At 40.0% G+C, this 26,388-nt stretch overlaps 1 protein-coding gene across 2 annotated transcripts in view; it reads right to left on the bottom strand.

The window, feature by feature from the left end:
• epha7 (eph receptor A7) overlaps positions 1-26,388 on the bottom strand; it is a 262,329-nt gene that overhangs the window by 49,895 nt on the left and 186,046 nt on the right. For both annotated transcript variants that reach the window (XM_048597273.1, XM_048597274.1), the window contains exons 6-7: positions 10,317-10,441; positions 2,545-2,713 (exon numbers count right to left, since the gene is read on the bottom strand). In XM_048597273.1, the coding sequence (XP_048453230.1) occupies positions 2,545-2,713; positions 10,317-10,441 (294 nt within the window). The remainder of the gene's footprint in view (positions 1-2,544; positions 2,714-10,316; positions 10,442-26,388) is intronic.

The raw sequence follows: 26,388 nt of genomic DNA, 5'->3' as shown, positions 1-26,388 counted from the left end.
GCCCACCACCAAAGTTAGACCAACAGGGCAATAATTGTTTGGCATTTCCTTTGTACCCTTTTTAAACAAGGGAACCACATTTGCATTCCTTCAGTCCTCTAGCATTTCACCTGTGTCTAGTGAAAATTGGAAAATAATCCTCACATCTGCTATTTCCTCCCTGACCTCCTTCAACATTCTGGGGAATAATCCATCCAGCCCTGGAGACATATCCACTTTCAAGGATCCCAACTCCTCTAAAAGTTTCCCTCTCATTGTTATTTTGTCTAACATTTCACACTACTCGTCTTAGATTACTATATCTACATCATCCCTTTTCTTTGTGAATAGGGAAATAAAGAATTCATTCAAAATTCTTCCCACTTCCTTTGCATCTTCGCATAAGTTCCCTTCTTCATCTCTGATAGGTCCTTCTTTTTCCTTAACTATCCTTGTACTCTTTATATACTGGTAAAACATCATTGGGTTTTCACTTATGTTGCTTGCTAATATTTTTTCATGCCCTCTCTTTGATTTCCTTCTTTCTTCTTTTCACTTGATCCCTGTACTTTCTATACTCCTCTCGGTGATCTACAGCGTTGAGTATTTTTTTGTGATGATCATAAGCTTTCTTTTTCTGTTTAATTTTCCCTTTTACTTTTTCGAGACAACCATGGGGGTCTAGATTTGGCAATACCATTACTATCTTTGAAGGGGACATATCTGCTTTGTGCACTAAGGATTTCACTTTTTAGTGCCTCCCAATGGTTTACCATTGATTTATCCTTTAGCAGTCATGACTAGTCCACCTCAGCCAAGTCACTTCTCAGTTTTGTAAAATTTGCCTTCCCTCAGTTTAAAATGTTTACTCCTGATTTATCTAAGTCCTTTTCCAGAATAATACTAAATCTAATTGAATTGTGGTCGCTATCTCCGATATGGTTGCCCACTGTCACTTCACCCACTCACTCATTTTCATTTCTCTAAACTAAATCTAGAATTGTACCTCCTCTCATTGGGCTTGTCACATGTTGTTTACAAAAAAATCCTGAACACAGTACATGAATTTTTGACTCTCAACATCCCTTATATTGTCTGAAGCCCAGTTGATATTGGGATTGCTAATGTCTCCTACTATTATTGCCCTTTTATTCCTATAGGCAGAAATTTGTGTGCATATATGTTCTTTTATCTCCTTATCACTATTTGAGGGTCTGTAGTATATTCCTAGTAGTGTGACTGCCCTGGTTTTATTCCTAAGCTCAACCCATAAAGCCTCATTTGTTAACCTGGTTCGTTCATCATCACTGTAATTGATTCTTTAACCAGTACTACTATACGCCCTCCTTTTTGTCACCCGCTCTATCCTGCCTGCAAACTCTATTTCCAAGAATATTCAACTTTCAATTTTGCTCCTACTTTTAGCCAGGTTTCCACTGTAGCAATAACATTGCTCTGCCATGTGTTTATCTGTGCCCTTATTTCATCTTCTTTGTTTGTAAACCTCCTTGCACTGAAGTATCAACAACTTAACACCATCAATTTCCTTTGTTGGATGCTTTTTAATCCTTGTTTCCCTTGACTTTCTGAGTTGCTGGCTACATCAGTAACTAATATTCTACCTTCTGTCTCCTGATCTGAATCTGATGTATCTAAGCCTACACTTTGTTCCCCATACGAGTGTAAACCTCTTCAATTGAACTAGCAAAAGCCCCCGTGAGGATATTTGTCCTAGTTCTGCCAAGGTACAAACTATCAGGCTTGTTCAGGTTCCGCCTTCCCCAGATGCCTCCGAATCTAAATCCCTCTCTCGTGCACCATTTCTCCAGTTACACATTCATCTGATCTATCTTCATAACCCAGTGGCACTGGGAGTAATCCTGAGATTGCTACATTTGAGGTCCTGCATTTTAATTTATTTCCTATCTTTCTATAGTCAACTTTCAGATTTTCATCCCTTTGTTTACCCATGTCATTGGTACCTATGTGTTTGTCATTAAAATTTAAGATCTCAATGATGTGGCAAGATCTAAGTCGCCTGTGGTGGATATTACAGTTAGCGTATTATCCTTTCCCAATGAAATTACCTTCCCTTCCCGCCTCTTAGTTTCTAACAGCTGTATAAAATCATGATTATGCAGAAAATAACCTACTCCTGTTTTTCTGCCATTGTTAGTAGGAACCTAGTGATGAAGCAGAGTCTGGGATAACTTACCTTTTATTTAAAATCAAACAAAGACCTGCATCTGCTGGAAATCTGAAACAAAAAAACAGAAATTGCTGGAGAAACTTGGCAGGTCATGGAGCATCTGAGAAGAGAAAACACAGTTAACATTCCGGGTTCGGTGGTCCTTCTTCACAGTGATCTTTCTTCAGAACTGAAGATCTTAAGAAGGGCCATTGGTTTCGAAACCATTAATTCTGTTTTCTTTCCACAGGTGCTGCCAGGCCAGCTGAGTTTCTTCAGCAATTTCTGTTTCCGTTATCTTTTATCTTCCCTTACTTTGAATCAGACTGAATATATTGCCTGATATCACAGAAGAAAACACACATCACATCTCTTACCTGTATTCTCCTCAAGGGTTAAGACCTCCAGCCTAGGACTGTAGTTCCCGTAGCCAGCTGTTGTGAATGCTCGGATCTGGAATATGTAGGCTGTGCCTGGTTTCAGGTTATTGATTGTGGTTGATGTTGAGGTAGCTTTGACTGTGGAATAAGTCCGTTCTTTTAAATTCTGGAAAACAAATAACTTGCACTAAAGGCTGCAGCAGGATTTTAAAATGTGGGAGAGAGCATTTATAACCTGGGAGTTATTGCATTGACAAAATGAATTTTTTTTTAAACATCATACATAAGCACATAACATACATAATAGAATAAACATGAATAAGTTAAAGGTTCCATATTTAATTGAAAGATTCAAATAACGCTCAGAAATCACCAGTGCTCATATCACCTAAACTTTTGTGATCAAATGAAAGCTTTTGAAATTTAGCCTGGGAATCCATTATACTCGGTCTTGTTAAAATAGGCTTTTTAAAGCTTATTCCAGTCTATTATTTTAATGCTTTCATCTTTGTTCAGATTAAATTTCTCCAAAGGAAGAACTCAGCCTTCAAATAAACTTTGTTTAATACACAGAATTCAACTCCAGTTTCTAGTTCCAGAACTAATTCATTTTTATCACTTCATCAGCACAACAATAACAAGCTTCAAAGTGAACTCTTTCCACTTAGTAGAACACAGAACATAGAACATAGAACATTACAGCGCAGTACAGGCCCTTCGGCCCTCGATGTTGCGCCGACCTGTGAAACCAATCTGAAGCCCATCTAACCTAAACTATTCCATTATCATCCATATGTTTATCCAATGACCATTTATTTGCCCTTAAAGTTGGCGAGTCTACTACTTTTGCAGGCAGGGCATTCCACGCCCTTACTACTCTCTGAGTAAAGAACCTACCTCTGACATCTGTCCTATATCTATCACCCCTCAATTTAAAGCTATGTCCCCTCGTGCTAGCCATCACCATCCGAGGAAAAAGGCTCCCACTGTCCACCCTATCTAATCCTCTGATCATCTTGTATGTCTCCATCAAGTCACCTCTTAACCTTCTTCTCTCTAACGAAAACAGCCTCAAGACCCTCAGCCTTTCCTCATAAGACCTTCCCTCCATACCAGGCAACATCCTGGTAAATCTCCTCTGCACCCTTTCCAATGCTTCCACATCCTTCCTATAATGCGGTGACCAGAACTGTATGCAATACTCCAAGTGCGGCCGCACCAGAGTTTTGTACAGCTGCAACATGACCTCATGGCTCCGAAACTCAATCCCTCTACCAATAAAACCTAACGTACCGTACACCTTCTTAACAACGCTATCAACCTGGGTGGCAACTTTCAGTGATCTATGCACATGGACACCGAGATCTTTCTGCTCATCCACACTACCAAGAATCTTACCATTAGCCCAGTACTCTGTATTCCTGTTACTCCTTCCAAAGTGAATCACCTCACACTTTTCCGCATTAAACTCCATTTGCCACCTCTCAGCCCAGCTCTGCAGCTTATCTATGTCCCTCTGTAACCTGCAACATCCTTCCACACTATCCACAACTCCACCAACTTTGGTGTCATCCGCAAATTTACTAACCCATCCTTCTATGCCCTCATCCAGGTCATTTATAAAAATGACAAACAGCAGTGGCCCCAAAACAGATCCTTGAGGTACACCACTAGTAACTGAACTCCAGGATGAACATTTCCCATCAACCACCACCCTCTGTCTTCTTACAGCTAGCCAATTTCTGATCCAAACCGCTAAATCACCCTCAATCCCATGCCTCCGTATTTTCTGCAATAGCCTACCATGGGGAACCTTATCAAACGCTTTACTGAAATCCATATACACCACATCAACCGCTTTACCCTAATCCACCTGTTTGGTCACCTTCTCGAAGAACTCAATAAGGTTTGTGAGGCACGACCTACCCTTCACAAAACTGTGTTGACTATCCCTAATCAAATTATTCCTTTCTAGATGATTATAAATCCTATCTCTTATAATCCTTTCCAACACTTTACCCACAACCGAAGTAAGGCTCACTGGTCTATAATTACCCGGGTTGTCTCTACTCCCCTTCTTGAACAAGGGGACAACATTTGCTATCCTCCAGTCTTCTGGCACTATTCCTGAAGACAATGATGACATAAAGATCAAAGCCAAAGGCTCTGCAATCTCCTCTCTAGCTTCCCAGAGAATCCTAGGATAAATCCCATCCAGCCCAGGGGACTTATCTATTTTCACACCTTCCAGAATTGCTAACACCTCCTCCTTATGAACCTCAATCCCGTCTAGTCTAATAGACTGTATCTCAGTATTCTCCTCGACAACATTGTCTTTTTCCTGTGTGAATACTGACGAAAAATATTCATTTAGCACCTCTCCTATCTCTTCGGACTCCACGCACAAATTCCCACGACTGTCCTTGACCGGCCCTAATGTTACTCTCGTCATTCTTTTATTCCTGACATACCTATAGAAAGCTTCTGGGTTTTCCTTGATCCTGCCTGCTAAAGACTTCTCATGTCCCCTCCAGGCTCTTCTTAGCTCTCTCTTTTGGTCCTTCCTGGCTAACTTGTAACTCTCAAGCGCCCTAACTGAGCCTTCACGCCTCATCTCTACATAAGCCTCCTTCTTCCTCTTGACAAGAGATTCAACTTCTTTAGTAAACCACGGTTCCCTCGCTCGACCACTTCCTCCCTGCCTGACAGGTACATACTTCTCAAGGACACGCAGTAGCTGTTCCTTGAACAAGCTCCACATTTCAATTGTGCCCAGCCCCTGCAGTTTCCTTCTCCATTCTGTGCATCCTAAATCTTGCCTAATCGCCTCATAATTGCCTTTCCCCCAGCTATAACTCTCGCCCTGCGGTATATACCTATCCCTTTCCATCGCTAAAGTAAACGTAACCAAATTGTGGTCACTATCATCAAAGTGCTCACCTACCTCCAAATCTAACACCTGGCCTGGTTCATTACCCAGTACCAAATCCAATGTGGCCTCGCCTCTTGTTGGCCTATCTACATACTGTGTCAGGAAACCCTCCTGCACACATTGGACAAAAACTGACCCATCAAAAGTACTCGAACTATAGCGTTTCCAGTCAATATTTGGAAAGTTAAAGTCCCCCATAACAACTACCCTGTTACTTTCGCTCCTATCCAGAATCATCTTTGCAATCTTTTCCTCTACATCTCTGGAACTTTTCGGAGGCCTATAGAAAACTCCCAACAGGGTGACCTCTCCTTTCCTGGTTTTAACCTCAGCCCATACTACCTCAGTAGACGAGTTCTCATCAAATGTCCTTTCTGCCACCGTAATACTGTCCTTGACTAACAATGCCACACCTCCCCCTCTTTGACCACGTTCCCTGATCTTACTGTAACATCTAAACCCCGGAACCTGCAACAACCATTCCTGTCCCTGCTCTATCCATGTCTCCGAAATGGCCACAACATCGAAGTCCCAGGTACCAACCCATGCTGCAAGTTCACCCACCTTATTCCGGATGCTCCTGGCATTGAAGTAGACACACTTCAAACCACCTTCCTGCCTGCTGGTACACTCCTGCGACCTTGAAACCTTATTTATGACCTCACTACTCTCAACCTCCTGTACACTGGAGCTACAATTCAGGTTCCCATTCCCCTGCTGAATTAGTTTAAACCCTCCCGAAGAGCATTAGCAAATTTCCCCCCCAGGATATTGGTACCCCTCTGGTTCAGGTGTAGACCATCCCGTTTGTAGAGGTCCCACTTACCCCAGAATGAGCCCCAATTATCCAGGTATCTGAATCCCTCCCTCCTGCATCATCCCTGTAGCCACGTGTTCAACTGCTCTCTTTCCCTATTCCTCGCCTCGCTAGCACGTGGCACGGGTAACAAACCAGAGATAACAACTCTGTTTGTTCTAGCTGTAAGCTTCCACCCTAGCTCCTTGAATTTCTGCCTTACGTCCCCATCCCTTTTCCTACCTATGTCGTTGGTGCCTATGTGGACCACGACTTGGGGCTGCTCCCCCTCCCCCTTAAGGATCCCGAAAACACGATCCGAGACATCACGGACCCTGGCACCTGGGAGGCAACACACCAACCGCGAGTCTCTCTCGTTCCCACAGAATCTCCTATCTGTCCCCCTAACTATGGACTCCCCAATGACTAATGCTCTCCTCCTCTCCCCCCTTCCCTTCTGAGCAACAGGAACAGACTCTGTGCCAGAGACCTGTACCCCATGGCTTACCCCTGGTAAGTCGTCCCCCCCAACAGTATCCAAAACGGTATACTTGTTTTTGACGGGAACGGCCACTGGGGATCCCTGCACTCTCTCCCTGTTCCCTTCCCGTCCCCTGACTGTAACCCATCTACTTTTTTCTTGTACCCGAGGTGTGACTACCTCCCTGTAACTCCTCTCAATTACCCCCTCAGCCTCCCGAATGATCCGAAGTTCATCCAGTAGTAGAGAAAAGACATTTACTGCTGTGGAGGGAGCATGAGTAAGATTTTGCCGCCAGGTGGAATTATTCCCTGGAGGTTTGTTATTGGTATATCAGTCAGTATCTGCCATTATAATATGATTTCTTAATGTCTGAAAGGGTAGATACCAATTTTCTGTTGCAGCCAGGTGATAACACTGCACTGATACTGCTTTTATCAATCACAGTGTTGTGACTATGTCTTTTTCTAATCTGCACTGATGGCTATCAGGCCGCTGTTTTTGTTCAGAGTAGGAATCTCAACCTTCATCTCCCTCTCACATCTACTCCTTTACTACAATTTGTCTATTTACATCAACCTTAGGCATTGAACCGGTTTTCATACGCCTGCAAGTAACACCCACAGCAGTTACTACCATTATCTTCAAGACTGTCACTGTGCATTTTTTCAAGGGATTGGAATTTTTACCATAATCAAATCTCTCTTCAGAATACGGTACAACATTCACATACACAAGAAGCTTTAATGATGCAGATTAGGATTCTTTCATATTTATTTTTAAATTTTTAAACTTTTTAAATTTAATTTTTTTAATTTTTCAGTAATATTGTGTAAAGTATCACTGAGTGAGTTTGCCCCACATAATCTGAATTGACTGCCAACGGAGATTTGTTTCTTATCATGTTTTTCTCTCTTGTTCTACTTGTGCAACTCTACCCCCTTAAAACAGAAATTACAAACTTTTATAATAAAATGTTAAGGGCAATGGTTAAGCAACTGCTCCCTACAATAACGTTAAAGTGGCAGTGTTCATTGTCTGGAGATACATGAGAAAGTAAGTTCAACAGAATGTAGGCCCTAATCTCTTATACTACAACAAGTGACCATAAATAAAGTCTATTGTTAGCTGTTTAAAAATGCAGGTTGGGCAGGTGAACCATAACAAAACCAAATACTATTCTCACCCAACACACAGTCAGATGTTGGTCTCCCAGTAGAGACAGGAATTGGGTCATGAAATGCTGAACATTTGTTTTACTGAGGAAAATAATTCCCTTCACCACGTGTCATGTTTTGGCTCAGGAAGATCTTAGGTATGAAATACACACGCCTTTTGGAAGTTATGATCACCATTTTGAGGATGTATTCTTGCCGACACTATTTGTGTATGCTGCTGTGTGTTTTGGAAACTTGATAAAAGACATAACCATCAAATGTTCAAATGAGTTGGAGGAGACTGTTAAGAGGAGTCAGGAACATTCCAGTAGTCAATTATTAAAAATTTGACACGTGTTAAGTGTCAATACTATATGCTGTATTTTAATGCAGATGTGTTTTAAAATAGTCATTGATTGGTGGAATTTGTTCTACAAAAGTAAGTTGGCTAACTCATTGATCAGAATTATAAAGTGTCAGCAGATATTATAGTACTTTTTCTAATGGATAAAGTGCTATAATGCATTTAAAGCTTCAGAAAAATAGAAAGCTCAACTGTCATTATTTGGATTATAATCTAAATGTTCAGATAGCCTTTCCTTCCTTAAAATAAAACTGTGCTTTAAATGAGTTGTAGAATCATTATAGTGCAAAGGAGGCCATTCGGTCCATCGAGTCTGCACTAACCTTCCAAAGAGCAGCCCACCTAGACCTAGCACCCCACCCTATCTCTGTAACCCAGCGTTTACTATGGCTAACCAACCTAGCCTGCCTGTCACTGGACACTAACATGGCAATTTAGCGTGGGCAATCCACTTAACCTGCACATCTTTGGACTGTGGGACAAAACCAGCGTACGTGGCAGAACCCACACAGACAAGGGGAGAATGTGCAAATATCAAATGGGTAAAAGAAAATCCAACAAATTGACCCATCCAATTGATTGAGAGATAATTGGCTTTGAACTTGGAAAAAAACATCAACTGGTTTTTCAAGTTCTTTCAGTTTTGAGGTGTTCTGGACTTGAAATGATTTGATACCTCTGGCCATTATAAATACTTGGCTGAGTTTCATAATCTGTTGAAATACGCAGCTCAGTAGTTCAGGTGAGCTATTGACGTTGTAAGAGTTTGCAACAACCACTTTTGATGTAGTTCCTGAAACATAGTTGCTTTCATACACAATTTAATCTGGATGGGTATATGAACAGGTGGGGGGGAGGGGTGGGGGTTACATCGCTTAACTTTATTGCTCTGGCACTGCAGATTAATTTTTCCGTAATGACAAATACTCAAATAAGTTTTTTTTTAATTAGGTAGTTAAAGGTTTAGTTTATTTCACCTGCATGCACTGCTATTTCAACATCTCAGGTCTGTACCTAGTGGATAAGGTACAATCATAGAGTCATAGAGCACAGTAACAGGCCCTTCAGTCCAACTCGTCCATGCTGACTAGACATCCCACCTGACCTAGTTCTATTTGCCAGCATTTGGCCCATATCCTTTTAACCTTTTCTATTCCTATACCCATCCGGATATCTTTCAAATGTAATTGTACTTGCATCCATCACTTCCTCTGGCAGCTCCCTAGAAAAAAGACCTTGGCTATTCACTCCATCCATGCCCCTCATGATTTTATAAACGTCTGTAAGGTTACCCTTCAGTCTCTGATGCTCCAGGGAAAAAAGCCCCAGCCTATTCAGCTTCACCCTCTAGCTCAAACCTTCAAGTCCCAGCAACAACCTTTTAAAACTTTTCTGCACCCGATCAAGTTGAACAGTATCCTTCCTATAGGAGGGCGGCCAGAATTGAATGCAGTAATCCAAAAGTCTTATCCATTGGTCTTACCAATGTCCTGTGCTGCTGCAACATGATGTCCCAGCTCCTATACTCAATGTTCTAACCAATGAAGGCAACAGCTCATACTCTTCCCACATTGCCTTCTAGGTTGAAAACTCCACATTGAACTTGAATAACCCCAGAACAAACCAGTCGCGAATTGCATTGCATTTCAGGCCCAATAAGGAGTCCATGAACACGAGAGGAAATTCTGTTCATGGAGATTCAATAGAGATGATTTGAGACAGTAGTGGCATGGAGTCCTGGCTGATTTTCGAATTCGTAAGCAGGATCAAGATTTTACTCTGATTAAGATGAACCATTTTGTATAAGATCAAATTTTGAACTTCCAATCTGAATGGCTTTAGATTAAATCCTCATGGCATCAGAAGTAAAACTTAATTTACAGGTTTCAGGCCTGAGCCGACTCAATAATATAATGGTAGTCTTTGAATAAAGATCTAACACTAGATATTGGAAACAGTGTTAAATGTTTAGCTTTGAGGATTTTGAAGGATCAGTACAATGTGGATGTTATTTATTTATTTGCTAGTGCAGCCCTCACCTTTTCATAGTACTTGATTTCATATGCTGTGATGACTCCATTGGGATGTTCTGGTTCCTTCCAGGAGAGATTGACAGTCCTCTGCTGTACTCTATCCTTCACTACGCCACTAACCTGTGAGGGAGCTGTTTAGACAAGCAATGTCAATAATCACTAGACAAACTCAATTCAAAATTGAAATTAAAACCAGTCAGCCACATATCCCTGCAGCTTCATTAAAATACTTCCTTATGACTTCATTTGAGAATCTTATGAATATTCAAATCAGAGCTTGTTAATGTTGATGGGCAAAATAGAAATTTAAATTAAAGTACAAATATGGGAAGATTATTATTTTGTACTGAGGTGAACAAAACCATGATTTAGTCTAGAGTGAAATTTATGTAAATTTATTTAAATTCAAACAACAAAAATACCTGGGGATTATTGTTGCAGTATAGAGAAGAAGCCAGGATTATGTCTGAAATATGTTTTTCTTTCTGCATAATTAAATTCCATCTCAAAACTGCCCAACAGCCAAAACTGATTTTTTTTTTATTTCCATAGTTCTTTCTGACTTGTTCAAATAATTAGTCATAATGGCAACACATTCGTGACTTTTATGAAGTATATGCCATGACTATTCATGTGCGAACGTGATTTGTGCGTTTTTTTTTAAAGTGAAATTTCTTATAGTTTTTGTTGGCTGAAAACAATACCTTTAAAAAAGCTATTTATCAAGGTGGGGTAGTGCTGATTGGACCTTGCTTATAGTGAGTGATGGGAGAGTGGCAGGGCTTCTCTTACCTCAAATCACCTGATGAGTATTTCTTGTGTGGGACTTACATTGTGTTCTCAAGACAAAACGCTTGAAAATATTGTGAATTTAGCAGAATCCTCAAAAAGAGTTATAAGTGGCCATCTCCCACTTAAGTTGCAGTAGGTGATTAGGAGAAGCTAATTTCAAATTTAGGTATAACATTTTTAACATTAGGAAGTCAAAGTTAGAACTGAGGTAATGTTCAAAAGCTACTTAAATGTGTGGTTTAGCTCTTAATACCCTTATCAATTTTTGTTGTTGCAATCTTCAGTAAAATAATATAAAATAGTATATTAACCACCTTCTGCATATAAATGTCATTACTTCAATAAATCAAACTGAAGCTTGCTTTAAATTTAATTCTAATTTTGTGTTGTACCATACAAACTCTCCCATAATATTGAATGAACTGTAGCATTAGGCTGAATGGTGAAAATGAGCAAGGTATATTTTTTTCTCACATGTTGCAACGCTATTTATAAAATGAATTTTAACTTGTTATGTGCAGAAGAATAGAAATAGAAATGAGGGATAAAGGTACAAAAACATAAAGAGGTTTAAACAAATAAAAAAAGTCTTATAAAAGAAGTAAGACATATCCTTATCAGACAAAAAATGGTTCACTTGGTTATTTTTCTTTGTTGTAATATAAGGCAACAGGAGATTACAGCCATTACTTAATACATTGGCTCTAATGTAATATTTTGCCATGATTTATTCACTCTTTGTCCATACTAACATATCACAGCATACACCACATATTAGATTTGTTAATCACTCTGATGAAAAGTGACACATAGAATCCCATGTCAATGTCAGTCCAACCTCTGGGATCAGGTTTTATGCAGAATTGGTATAGCCATGATGCAAAAAAATACTATTACCGCACAAAACAAGATATTTTGCACAAACCAAGATATTTTGCAAAATGGAAATAGAGGACACGCCTTTTTTACATTATTTTGAGCTATTGAGACCTCTTTTCCCGTGTAATACGGAATTTAACAGCTCTGTCAAACATAGATTGTCCACAAAAAAATCTTATAATCTACTGAACTATTTCATAATAATGACTCTCAAAATACCGCTACTGGAGAACATCTTCTATGAATTCCTAAGCAGGCTCCACTAATTTTACAAAATCTTTTCTGTGCTGTATCCTCCCTTTAAACAGCAGTCATATGCCCTAATTGTTAAAAGGACATCCCATGGGTATTTGCGTATCGAAATTATTCCCAGAATACCACACACACTTCCCTTCCACTTTCCCCTTACCACCATCTCCCATGTCAGTGGTACTCTCATGGGTAGATAAGTTAATTTCCATTATTTAAAATGCTGTCATCCACTCTTGTGGCAGTAGTCAATTTTCTGCCAAACAAAAATTAATAATTGGTGACTCACAATGCTGTTAAATTCATGTCCTATGAAACAGGAAAGGTGATAATGACAGAGACTCCTTGCTATAATTGCAAGTATTTTTGTCAACTACTTATTCACTTGTTCACATCAATGATAGGAATTTTATCAGAAGCATTCACAAGGATGGTGAAAGAAAAAGAGTTTTCAATGTTGACTCTACAGTTCAAGAATAATTAATCCAGCTATTTTCTTCAGCAATAATGGAAATCCAAAAGATTCCATTTAAATTCATTTTGGACTTCAGAGGATATTGTCACAGACAGGATTTATTCATTCTCTTTACTATGTTGAGATAAAACAGGTATGTTTTTGTGCACATACCCAGGATATCTCAATTAAATTCATTCCAGCAGCAAGCTTTCAGGACTTTTAAAGCAAACAAGGTTCTTTATTTTCAGCTACTTAATCCCAAAAATAATGCAATATTTCTTTTTTCTATACTTATTGATAGAATATGGGCATTATTATCTGGGCCAGCATTTATTGCTCATCCTTCGTTGCCCAGAGGATAGTTAAGAAACAACCACACTGCTGAGGGTGTGGAGTCACATGGAGGGAAGACCAGTTAAGAACAGCAGATCTCCTTCCCTGAAATCTGTGAGCCAGATAAGATTTTATCATATCTAGGGCAACTTTTTCACATTGAGGGTTGTGCATGAATGAAATGAGCTGCCAGAGGAGGCTGGTATAATTACAATATTTAAAAAATATCTGGATGAGTATACGAGCAGGAAGGATTGAGTGAGCTATGGCCCAAATGCTGGCAAATGGGAATAGATCAATGTAGAATATAACTGGCTGTGGTCACCATCAGGCTAGCTTTTTATTCCAGAACTTAATTGCACTCAAATTTCACCATCTGCCTTGATGGGATTTGAACCCATAATCCCCAGAGTTTCAGCCTAGGGTTCTGGATAAATAGTGCAGTGGCATTACCATAATGTCACCACCTGCCCAGAGATTTTACTCACTTGTCTCATGCATGCTCTCACACACAAAGATTACATATGGGTGATGGTGATATACTGCTGCAACTTACTAAAAGGGCTCGTGTGATACAGCAGTAGTATTCCTACCTCTGAACCAGGAGATCTGGGTTCAAGTCTCACCTGCTCCAGAGATGTCTAACACCATCCATGAGCAGGTTAATTAGAAAATAGAAGTAAGCTCCAGTGATATAGAGGTAGTGTCTGTACCTCAAGGATTACAGATAGAAGGCAGGAAAGTGAGGTTGAGAAACAAATCAGCCATTATCAAATGGTGCAGCAGACTCAATGGGCCAAGTGGCTTATTGTCTTATGGCCTCTCAGACAGAAGGTCCAAGTTCAAGTAGATTGCAGTTTGCAAGTTTGAAGCTAATTTGACAGTATTTGATGGAACTGTGCAGCCTCCAGATGATCTTAAAACAAGAAAACATGGCCTTCTCATCATGTGACTTGCACAAGTTCGAAGTCCGTTTTCAAACAAAAGCATGGTGTTTTGGCAGATCCCAATATCCTGTATTATTGTTTAACGTGTTGAGATTCAACCAGTCTATTTTGGTTGCAGGGAAGTATTATAATACAAATGGGAAATAGATAGGGCCCATTCATATCTCTTTTACACACATTGATTTTTAATGTTTCCTTTTGTTGAAGGTGAGACAGAGAACCCTTAAACAAAGGCATGTATGAACTTCCCAGATGGCTGCGTATGTCCATTTCTCAGTTAGGAATTGGCTTGAAGCCTAGTACTTTTGAAGCTCACAAGATTACTTGTTTGTCAGTGGCCATTTTAAAAGACTGTTTGCATCCAGTTTAAAAACATAACAGTATTAACTCATAGCTCACCATATACTGGAGCACGACATTATGAAAAGAAATTGCTAACAATCTCATTGGATTCTGCTATTATACACTCAGACTTGGACACTAAATCAAGTTTGGCACAGCAGATACTTCATGAGAGAAATCAGTTTTCCTCACTGCCTTCCAATTGATGTCAGTAAGTAACTGTCTTTACTGAAGGACATCAATCGCTAAGTGACAAGAAACTGTTGCACACTGACATTGAAAAGCACTGATCTGTGAAGATTTGATAAAAAGGTTCCGTGTTTATAATATGAGACTCTACAGTCTATAGTAAAGCAAATTCTAACTGGCTTCCAAAGAATGAAGGCATGAATGCTCCTCAGATTATAAAGAAAATACAAAAGTATAATAATATCCTCAAAATCTTCCTTTTGGATCTTGATAATTGCTTTGAGAGGTACAAAACAGAGCAATTTCAATATTTTAACACCACCAAGAAATGAACAAACTCAGAGTTATTTTTGATCACATTGCATATAAAGAACGTAATATGACTGGCTGGAACATTTGCTTCATTAGGTAATTGTCAGTTTTTTGCTTTTTAATTTTTTTCCCTTATTTATATACTTTAAAAGTTTTACAACCAAAGGTGTTGCTTCTCTCTACTCTTCAGTTCTTAGACAATTGTGCTTGTGACAGTGCAATTGAATATGCAGCCCTTCTGCCCCCCACAGTATAAGAATCACAGAAAAAAAACTTTTGCCAGTCTCATTCAAGCAGTTTTCAAAATTAGCCGATAATGTGGAATTCTGCTCCAAACATTAGCAGTGTGCTACACAAATAATCACCAACATTATTTTGAAAATAAAGAATAAACATTTGTGTCCAAGATCTTCGGTAATAATTTTATTCCCAAGGTCCAGTAGTCCTTGTGGGTTCTATAATTAAATATTTTAAAATAACAATGTCTGTGAATTTGTTCTTGAACTCAAGTGAAGCAAGCCAGGCATTTTGGACAGTTTTTGTGCCTGATAGAGAACATTGCAAATGCAGTGATATTTTGCTTCTGCTGCATGTGTGGCTTGGATGAGTCTATGATGGCAATATAAAAACAGGCAATAGTTAATAAACAGGAGCGTAGAACCCCATTTGCAAATACCAATACATAAACCTGATGATGTTGACCCCGAACCTCCTGGTCAAATAATGTTTTCTTTTTACCTCAAACCACAGCAAAACCACATTTCCTCAAAATGTGCTGTGTTACTGCAAGTGAGGTATCGGAATGTGCTTAAAATTAGTACTTTAATCACCATTTTAACATCTTATCAGATTCGACAGGACTCACTCAAGCAGAGAAACACATTGACAGGTAACTGAGCAAGTCACTGTAGCAGAAAATGACTTAATTGTTATGCTTGTCCTAAACCATCTGTTTCCACAAAAAAAACCTCTGTGACTATGCTGAGACATTAAGGAATGTAATGGAGATCCTGGGTTCTCTATCATAGGTTAATCTGTTTAGTAAATGCTCTCTGGCTGGGCCCAGGCAGGAATATGTCATGAAAATGCTACTTGTGAGAGTTGCAATGTTGTTTCCAGCCCACATGCTACTTTCTCCATGACCCCTGATGCAGCACAGAGAACACCAGTTGATACAGTTGCCTGCTCGATGGCAATTTCCTGCAGCACGTCTCAGCCAATTATGTGTGTGGCGCAAACTGAGCATCACTGAGCTCCCATGAGGATTTCTGATTGGGCATTCCATGTGTGGGAGGTCCACAGTGTTGGAAGTCCTTTTTAGAAATTACAAGCTTAATACATTTCAATTTACATGAATAGACAGGAAATAAATATCTCCAGGACAAGACCTTTTCCGAGCAGCAATCGTTTCGACTGTAACTGCATCCTGGAAGTTTCTAATTAAATTGTGCTTGTGACAGTGCAATTGAATATGCAGCCCTTCTGCCCCCCACAGTATAAGAATCACAGAAACAAAACTTTTGCCAGTCTCACTCAAGAATTTTCATACAAGATGCATTTCAACTGTGAAATACACCAGCGGTATAATAATCAAAAAGTGATTTATGCCTAGGGTGAGCTTTTTGAACTGGAATGAATGAAAACTCTAACATTTTTGTAACACTTCATCATGCGCCTCAGAAGTGTTTCGAAGTACTTCATAAACAACCAATTACTTCTGAAGTGCAACCTTTGTTTCATTAAGGTGTGTCAGGATGAAGTACCAGTGGGAAAATGGCTGCCACTCGAAGAGCAGTACTGAAGGAATTCTGAGCTGGTGATGTAAGCACATTAACCAACACATGTTAATATTGTTCAAAGTGCAACTCTTCCTGATATATATCATTGCTATGTGATAAATGCAGTAGTGACAATGCCGAGGCTCAGCTTGTTTGACTGAGGAAAAGCAAATTTTACATAATTACATCATATTTTATGAAAATGAATAGAATTGGCTTATATGCACCAGGGATTCAATACGTTGTTTTGTGTTGTCCCTCCCGAAATAAGTACAAGGTTTTCTACTGAAAATTAAATGAAAGGCAGTACAGTTTGTTAGTTTCGCACAAGTTAAGTTTCAAAGCCCTGCCCTCACTTCCAGTTTCTGAAACTTGGTCAACCATTTTTTTCTGATTCATTCATTGGATGTGAATGCCACTGGCTAGCCCAGCATATATTGCCCATCCCTAATTGCCTAGAGGCCAGTTACGAGTCCACCACATCGCTGTGAGGTTTGGACTGACATGTAGGCCAGACTAGATAAGTATGGTGGATTTCCTTTCCTGAAGGATATTCGTGAAACAAATTAGTTTTTATGATAATCGACAGTGGTTTCATGGTCATGATTAGATCAGCTTTTAATTCCGATTTTCACTGAACTTAAATTTCACCCATCTGCCATGGCAGGATGCGAATCAAGTTCTCAGAACGTTAGCATGGGTTCTGCATTACTAGTCCCGTAACATTACCACTATGTGATTTCCTCTTTGACGTAAGGAATTTGTGAAGTTCGGGGCCTGGCTGCAAACATATCAACGCATGCCATACTTCTAAAAATTAGTCTCGGGTTTTCCAAAATGGCACTTAATATTCAATATTGAAGTTTAACAGGCGTAATCTTGGACATTTCAGGCTAATGCTATGAAAGGTTATATGACATAGCAAAGCTATATGGACCTGCAAAAAAAAAACACTAACATAAGGTAAAGTTCAATCATTTCTTTCTTGGTTTAAACTTGGGAGACAGCAATTCTCTGGTGCATTTGTCAGGACATTGCCTTGTACAATCATAGTCAACTTGCATAGTTTAAATTTTAAACAAAAGCTTGGCAGTTAACTGTTCCTTGTTGGATTTCCTATTGCACTGTCTCTACCAACTAGAGTCAACTTGCCAACCAATCAGAACCCTTTTCTTATGCATCATAAATTGTTGTTCCGTTTGAGATTTAGTATTCTTGTAATTCTATCCTGATGAAGTCAAGATGAATAGTTTCAATAGCATATCTTTATTTTTCTATAAATATAAACATATATATGACTTAGCAGGAGTAGACCATATTACCCCCTTTAAGTCTACTCTACCACTTAATACTACTCAAATGGTTTTTCACAATTCTGTTTAAATATAATGAAATATAAAAATATGGTAAACATTGAAAAGTCTGACAAATGCTGCTGAGATATGAAGTTATTGAACATCATTTTTAACAATTTTTCTTCCAATTCTTGTGTTTGCCATTTTTAAAGAAAAATGATATTCCTTTTTAAACTATACAGAATTTTAGGCCATGTTGTGGGATGGTTACTGAGGCAAGTACGCACAGTGGCTCTAATATGATACTGGAAGGGTGCAGGGCACCATCAAAGTTCAAAGGTCCTGACTGCCTGCCTGGATTCGACTGCGGCAGAGTTGAATGCTATGAAGAGGTGCCCTCCCCCATCCCGTAAACCCATAGGAGCGGCGCAGCTATGAAGGTAATATTTTATTTTAAATTTGAGAAAAAGCTTCGAGAGCGGGTGCCTGCCACAGAATCCTACTGCTGTTTTCAACCTGGAGGGCCTTCTATTGGTCCTTGACATTTGAGAGGCCACCAACATCACCCTTAATTAAAAGGCTGCTCTTTGGCCACTGATCAACTTCAGCTCAAGAAATATCCTGACTTTTTACTATTTGAGCCTAATGGCCAAGCTCAGAGAAGCAAAGGGAAACTTTGTCCAGGAACATCATGTGTGTGGGTTTTTAACATCTGTTCAAAACGACACACCAAATTATTTCACGAAATAAATAATGGGTTAATTACTTTTTTTCAATAAAGCATTGTGAACAATAAAACAGTCTGTTTTGCTTATAAAAAAAATAATGTTCTTGCTACTGGTAATGTGATTCAATAGGTTTTGTCACTTAATGTTCCAATTCCAATACAGACAAAAACTCAATCTTGGTCATGGAAGTAACATAAATCTCAGACTACACAGTTCTTTCATAGTTCTTTATTTCAAAAAAACTGAGATACCAGAATGAACTCAAACAAAATTTTCTAAGCTTTTAACCAGTTGTTTCTTTTGAAGTCCTTGGGCACAGTTTTTCCTCTCTACAGTTGGTGAGAGAGGTGGTGAAAGGGGGTAATAATTGGTCAAGTTGGCCCTGGAGTGATACTCACCCATTTCTTACAACTTCACCAAGGTCATATTGGAGACTGAGTGAAAGTCCACTGGGAACTTTCTTAACTCTCCAACAATCAAAGCCCTTAAGTGGACAATTCATCGTCAGCTAAGAGCTTGCACCCACCACTTCCCTGATTACCTGCTTTCCCAACAGACAAGAAAAGTGTTACAGAGATAGTAGGAACTGCCAAAGCTGGAGAATCTGAGATAACAAGGTGTAGAGCTGGATGAACACAGCAGGCCAAGAGCATCAGAGGAGCAGGAAAGCTGACGTTTCGGGTCGAGACCCTTCTTCAGAATTTCTGAAGGGTCTAGACCCAAAATGTCAGCCTTCCTGCTCCTCTGATGCTGCTTAGCCTGCTGTGTTCATCCAGCTGTACACCTTGTTATGTCAGACAAGAAAAGTGGATGGTCTCCTGACCCAATAACCATGCTACTGCCTTCTGGGATGGAAGGGACAGCCCCGTTTCCTCACTGTGGGGGAAAATGGAAATTGGATGGGGAGGAGGGCGCAACGGGTCAGTGCCTGAAAGCCACATAGAAACATAGGAACATAGGAATAAGGAGTGTTTCAAAACAAAAGAAAAAGGCCAATATTTCACTCTCCCGATCAAAGTTCCACAAAGCAGAACTTGAGTGCCAGAAATGCAGGCCACTGCCCTATCCCAAAATATAGGGGCATCCTTATCAGTAAAGTGACAGTGGATACATTATGCCTGTGTGGATTCGTCAGTCTCATCTGTCTCTACAGAGGCCTAGGATGTTTAAGTAATTCCGTTTCTGCACAGTGAAAACAACATGGAGGATCTTCTTCACAAACACAGCGAGCTCTCAAAAGGCTGCTGGTCTATCTCTGTTGAGCAATCAATCACTGAATCAATGACCTGCCTTTGCCAGAATTCTGGGACAGACCGGGTCCATAAGACAATCAACGCCTGTTCTCAGCTTGGAAAGATTTCATTAGGCCTGTGAGGAGATGTTCCAGATGGAATTTTTCTGGGAATTTGCAACCTTAAGAAGATTGGGGAGGAATGTGGCTGGAAAGCCATGATCAATGCAGGAGGCTAGGCTCATCGAAGCTCTTTAAAGTAAAGTGGCAACAATACAACAACTGCTCAAGAAGTGTCTTTCACTCTATGGATGGATACATATTTCCCCATTTAAATTAAATTACATTGCACCAGTTAAATTGCCGTGTCAATTTTTTGGGAATGAGTCAACTAATTTTCATAACTAAGGGTACACAGGAATAATAATTAGAAATTTTTTTTTATGTGCAGAGCCAGTACACAAAAGCTATAAGGAAATCTTTGGTTTTACCTAGGGCCTGCACCTTCATAGTTTTCTACTGCTTAGCTTCTGCTGTGAGTTACTAATAAAGCTCTCAGCAACTGAACCACGGACCTTTCAAGTAACAGCTTCAGTCAGAAAGCGAAGGTCCTTCAATCAATCAGTCACTGCACGCACAGACCAGAACATTCAAAAACACTGAAAGAATCCACGTTTTTGTTCCCTCCAGTCAGCAGCAGCTCAGTGAGTCGGAAAATAAAATTTCGGATGATGATGGGGCCTTGCTTTGATATATGTCGAGAAACTCTTTCCTTGTAATATGACAAGGCTTTAGCTATGAGTTGGGCATCAATATCTATCTGGATGACAAGGTCTGTCTATAAATTCCTAAATTGGTAATCTCAGAAGTTACTTATGTTGAAAGTACATGAAATAAAACACCATTTCTTTAACCACAAAGAAATGGAGGGAGTTACCAATTATTGGAAGTCAATAACAGCAAAGTAAAAGCTTTGTCATTATTAGTGCTAAATAAGAACATAGGAACCAGGAGCAGGACCAGGCCATTTGGCCCTTCGGGCTGCTCCGCCATTCAATAAGATCATGGCTGATCTTTTCATGGCCTCAGTTCTACTTCCCCGCCCTCTCACTATAACCCTTAATTCCTTTACTATTCAAAAAATTAGCTACCCTAGCCTGAAAAACATTCAATGAGGAAGCCTCAAGTACTTCACTGGGCAGAGAATTCCGCAGATTCACAACCCTTTGGGTGACAAAGTTCCTTCTCAATTCAGTCCTAAATCTGCTCCCCCTAATTTTGAGGCTATGCCCTCTTGTTCTGGTTTCAACCGCCAGTGGAAACACCCTCTCTTGCTTCTATCTTATCTATTCTCTTCATAAATTCATCTGTTTCTATAGGGTTCCTGCTTCATTCTTCTAAATTCCAATGAATATAATCCCAGTCTATTCAGTCTCTCCTCATAAACCAACCCTGTCAACTCTGGAATCAACCTAGTGAATCTCCTCTGCACTCCCTCCAGTGCCAGTATATCCTTTTAGAGACCAAAACTGCATGCAGTACTCCAGGTATGGCCTCATCAGCACCCTACAGAGTTGCAAAATAAACTCCCTGCTTTTAAATTCAATCCCTCTTGCAACAAAGGACAAAATTCCATTTGCCTTCATAATTACCTGTTGTACCTGCAAACCCACCTTCTGCGATTCATGCACAAGGGCACCCAGGTCCCTCTGCACAGCAGCATGCTGCAACTTTTCACCGTTCAAGTAATAGTCCCTTTTACTGTTATTCCTATCAAAATGGATGACTTCACATTTATCAACATTGAATTCCACCTGCCAGACCTTCGCCACTCACTTAAACTATCCATATCCCTCTGCAAACTTTCAGAGTCTTCTGTATACTTTGCTCTACCACTCATCTTAGTGTCATCTGCAAACTGTGACACCCTGCATGTGGTCCCCAACTCCAAATCATCAGTGTTTGTAAATATATATATATGTATATACTTACACACATATATATATATAAGTATAGCAATATATGAGTATGTGTAATTTTGCAGACTTCATTTTTATTTAACTTTTCTGAGGGGCACAAACAATAATTATTGCTTTAATTATTAGGGAAGTAACTTACAGGAATTGTATAAAATACAGACAATACTTGTGCGGCTGTCCATTAAACATTCTGCCTGATTTCCTTTTTTATGAGGAACAGGTGGACAATTCATTATCATTCATTTTACATCATTGGCAAAAGTTAACATTATTCCCTAGATTTTAAACGGATATTACAAGTAAAATGATGGATCTGGAAATATTCTCACAAAATATTTTAGCTAAGTTTCTACAAGCTGGTATAATATGTTTTTGTACCAGAACCCATGTAAACATTCACACACTGTGCCATTTGTGCCAGCCAAACTAACAATGTCATCTCAGTGATATAATGTAACAGGAGGTGAATACTGGCCAAAAATGCCCCATCACTTGTGGAACATCCAAGGATGCTGAGGGATGAGGGGAATTTTGACACATAATATGTCATGTAAGTCTGACAATGGTCTCTAATGCGTTCAGTGGAAACTGGAATGGTTAATAGGGGCCTCGGATAGGAAGGAGGTCAGAGTGCACCAGGCACTCCCTTTTAGCTGGCACATCATCTTCACCAAGTTGGTGCATATGGTACCATGAGAGCCATGGTGGAACGGGCGATAGGACTGCTGAACTCATGGTTCCACAGCTTTGAGCAATATTGTATGATGAGAGTATAGGCCTGACAGAGTGGGTTGCGCTATCCTGGTGTGCTGTGATCTGCAGAACTGGAGAAGCAATATGGTGACATGATAGATGCTGAGGACCCGGGGGAACGAGAGCAGACATGTGTGTGTAATGTTCCCTTGTTGGATAAAGACAAGATGGAGGCACGCAGTGAAAACTGGGACTCAGAGAAAGTAGTTAGATGAATATATTTAAAGACAGGTAAAGTGTTGGACATGGTAATTAAATGTTGACGAGAGTGAGAAAAAGGGGTTGTATTTGCAAGTGAGTGTCAGTTATGTTCTCTTAGCATTGTTACACTTGTGCCATTACACTGCTGTGGAGGGGCAACACCAGATTGCCAATGCTTGTCCGGGCACACATCAGTCTCTCAAAGTTGGCACAGGCGCAAGGGATGCTGGACTTTGGGCAGATATTCGCTCGGAGGCGAGTTGTTCTGAGTACAGTGTGTAATGAGGTGGGCCTGGAATCAGATATAAGGTTGCCATAAAGACAGGTTCGGTAATTAATGAGGCACAATTAGTAAGATAGGGTGAGAAATCTTGCTGGGACTCACAGAGAGAATCCCTCCAAAAAAAAAACTCAATGTAACTCTGAGTTAGCTAAAAACACTTAAGGTTCAGCTGACAGTGGATAGGCGTTAGAGAAAACTTAACTTTATGTGGCTATATTTACTGTGCTGGCATTAAAAACAGATAATCGGGAGTGTTTATGTTCAAACTAAGAATTAGTGAACGATAAGTAAGGATCAATGATGCGGAAGATTAACTACAAATGTGGAATGTGGCAAAGTTTTTCCTTGGGGCGGGGGAGTCAAAAACCAGAGGGCACAGGTTTAAGCTGAGAGAGGAAAGATTTAAAAGGGACCTAAGGGGCAACCTTTACACGCAGAGGATGGTGCGTGTATGGAATGTGCTGCCACAGGAAGTGGTGGAGGCTGGTACAATTGCCACATTAAAAAGGCCTCCAGGTGGCTATATGAATAGAAAGGGTTTAGAGGGATATGGGCCAAATTCTGGCAAATGGGACTAGATTTATCTAGGATATCTGATCGGCACGGACGAGCTGGACCGAAGGGTCTGTTTCCATGCTGTACATCACTAATACTCTATGACTCTAGACAGAACTCTGTACTTCAGGAATTTTTGGAAAGTGGTTTGGCCCATTGAAATACTTTGCTTCAAGTCACCTATATCTAATGTGAGGATATTTTTACAAATCCACAATATTTGTACATCTGTTGCCCTCTGATGAATGAAATATTGTCTGCAAGGATGCTGCATAATGGTGGCAGATTTTTTTGTATGTACTTGAAGCTAGTAAAAAGATATTCCTCCATTTTAAAGCTGAGTGCCTGCATTTATAAATAAAAGGAAACATAAGTTGTATCCATATAGCACTTTCCACGATTTTGGGATTTTCCAAAGTGCTTTACAGCCATGTACATACTGTGAGTACTGGTGAAGTTAATTACTATTGCAAATTCAATGCTGGATGTGGTTGAGCAATGTCACTCCCACCTCTCACCAGTAGATTGTGGTTTCAACTACACACTAGAGGCTTCTTCACTATATTGAGGCTACAATACAGTGCTGTCATGAGGGATGCTGCACTGAGAGAAGTGCGGTTTCGCAGATGAAAGTTTAAACTGGGGCCAAATCAGACAGACATTAAATAATTTAATAGAGGTATCAAAGATGATCACCACAGTTCTCCCCCGTGCCTTGTCCAAAACTAATCTCTCAACCTTCTGTAACTAAAAAAGAAAATCTCTGTATTTACCTCATTGTTAATTGTGGTACTTTACAGTCCACAAGTGGTCAGGTGATCTATCTTTAGTCATTGAGGGATAATTATTGGCTAGGACACAGAGGAGAACTTTGCTCCCCTTCTTCCAACAGCACCTTTGAGTTATCTCACATTCAATTGAAAAAGAAAGCCGCATCATTATTGCTATAGCAGCGAGGCCATTTCAGAGACAGGTTAAGAGATAACCATGTTACTGTGAATCTGGAATTACACAGAGACCAGACTGTGCAAGGATGGCAGATTTCCTTCACTGAAGTAATATCAGTGAACTAGTTGTGTGACAATCAATGATTGGTCCATGGTTAGCATTACTGAGACTGTATTACTGAGGGCACAATGGGGCTCTTGTCACTTTCAAGGATGGGATTGCTCTTTCATGAGTTACCAGCCAGTTGGAGAGGTGAAACCTCTTCCATCCCAACAATGATACCGTGAATGGTGGCCACTGATGTGACAGTACCCAACCAAGAATCATTGAATCAACATTACTCTTGGAACAAGGCGAGTCAGGTCTGGGATGACTAGGACTAGTTAGATAGGACCAGCGAACTTGCTTGTAGTTCGTGATGGCAGGGGCTGGGGTTGGATGGTGTGGGTAAGGAGGGTGGGGTGAAGTGGATGTTATCACAAGGATGGCCATTGCTGCCAAGGTATCCCTCCTGATCAGGAACATTCCCTCCACTAGCAAGCCAGCTGGGTTTACCAGGCCGTCTCCCCATCTAGCAGAGGACCTATCACATGGCAATGAAACAGCAACAACAGGATGAGGCCTGAGTCAGCCACTTAAGGGCATTTGCCTCTGCAGCAGAGAGTCAACCACCACCTTCCCTTCTTTTTGCAAAATGCCATGGCAACAGCAGGGTAATAGATATTGTCATTTTCTACCACTCACCCCACAGGGTCTTATCCTATTCTTGTGGGCTTCAAAATTTAGCCTGACAAAAAGTCACTGACTTCTAATGGAAAGACATTTGGAAGACATGTTGAAACACATTTTTAATAAATTACAAACAGCACCTTCCAAACTATCATTATTCATGCTAGCAACAACATGGGAAGGATGCAAAACTCACAACTATATTTTGAGGCATGATATAGCGCTGGGCTTTCTTTCAGTTTCAGTTAATTTTCCTGTGAATTATCTACAAATGAATACAATTTTCTGTGTTCAGTGCTGCTTCAGTCCTGCAAATCAATAATTAAGCCTCTAACTGATATTTGAAAACTTCAATATTGATTCAATATGGCTTAGTTTGGCAGTGTTGCTGTAAAACAACATAATTTATACAAAAATCACAGCAGACTTTTTGAAAAATTAAATCAATACATCAAACGTGCTCCAATAACAGACATCATAAGAGTCTTGATGAGCCCATTCATCTTGGTTAAAGTCATTTTTGTGCTACTCACACCCAACATATGTTTTTTTTGCCTTCTGTGGATCAGCTAAGAGTGATGTTTTCAGGAGCTATGTCTCTGTGTCTGCCCACAGAGGCAGTGGTGGCCTGTACAAAACCCATTCAGTACAGATGGGTATTTATTCTAGCTTCACAAAGACCATTGCCAATTTCACATGACAGTTACATATACAACTGGGAATGGCACCAGGAATACACATCCAATTCCATCATCATTTACATGTGACAAGTGGGAAAGATTTGGGTAGTAGGCCACTTGTTGTATAAAGTTATGATACTAAAAGGATTAATATTATGTAACATTGCCTGTACCTATTCTACTGATGTTATACTTAATCTGTGGATGAAGACATGGTGCTCTACTTTAGCTTTTTGAGAGAGCAGATGTATCTCGGTTCAGTCAATTGCAACAAATACCTTTTTCTTATAGATAGTGAGAACTGCCAATGCTGGAGTCAGAGATAACACAGTGTAGAGCTGGAAGAACACAGCAGGCCAGACAGCATCAGAGGAGCAGGAAAGCTGACGTTTCAGGTTGGGACCCTTCTTCAGAAAAC

This window comes from Rhincodon typus, chromosome 5 (assembly GCF_021869965.1).
Source record: "Rhincodon typus isolate 14 chromosome 5, sRhiTyp1.1, whole genome shotgun sequence".
Classification (NCBI taxonomy): domain Eukaryota; kingdom Metazoa; phylum Chordata; class Chondrichthyes; order Orectolobiformes; family Rhincodontidae; genus Rhincodon; species Rhincodon typus.
This window is presented reverse-complemented; position numbering and strand designations above follow the sequence as displayed.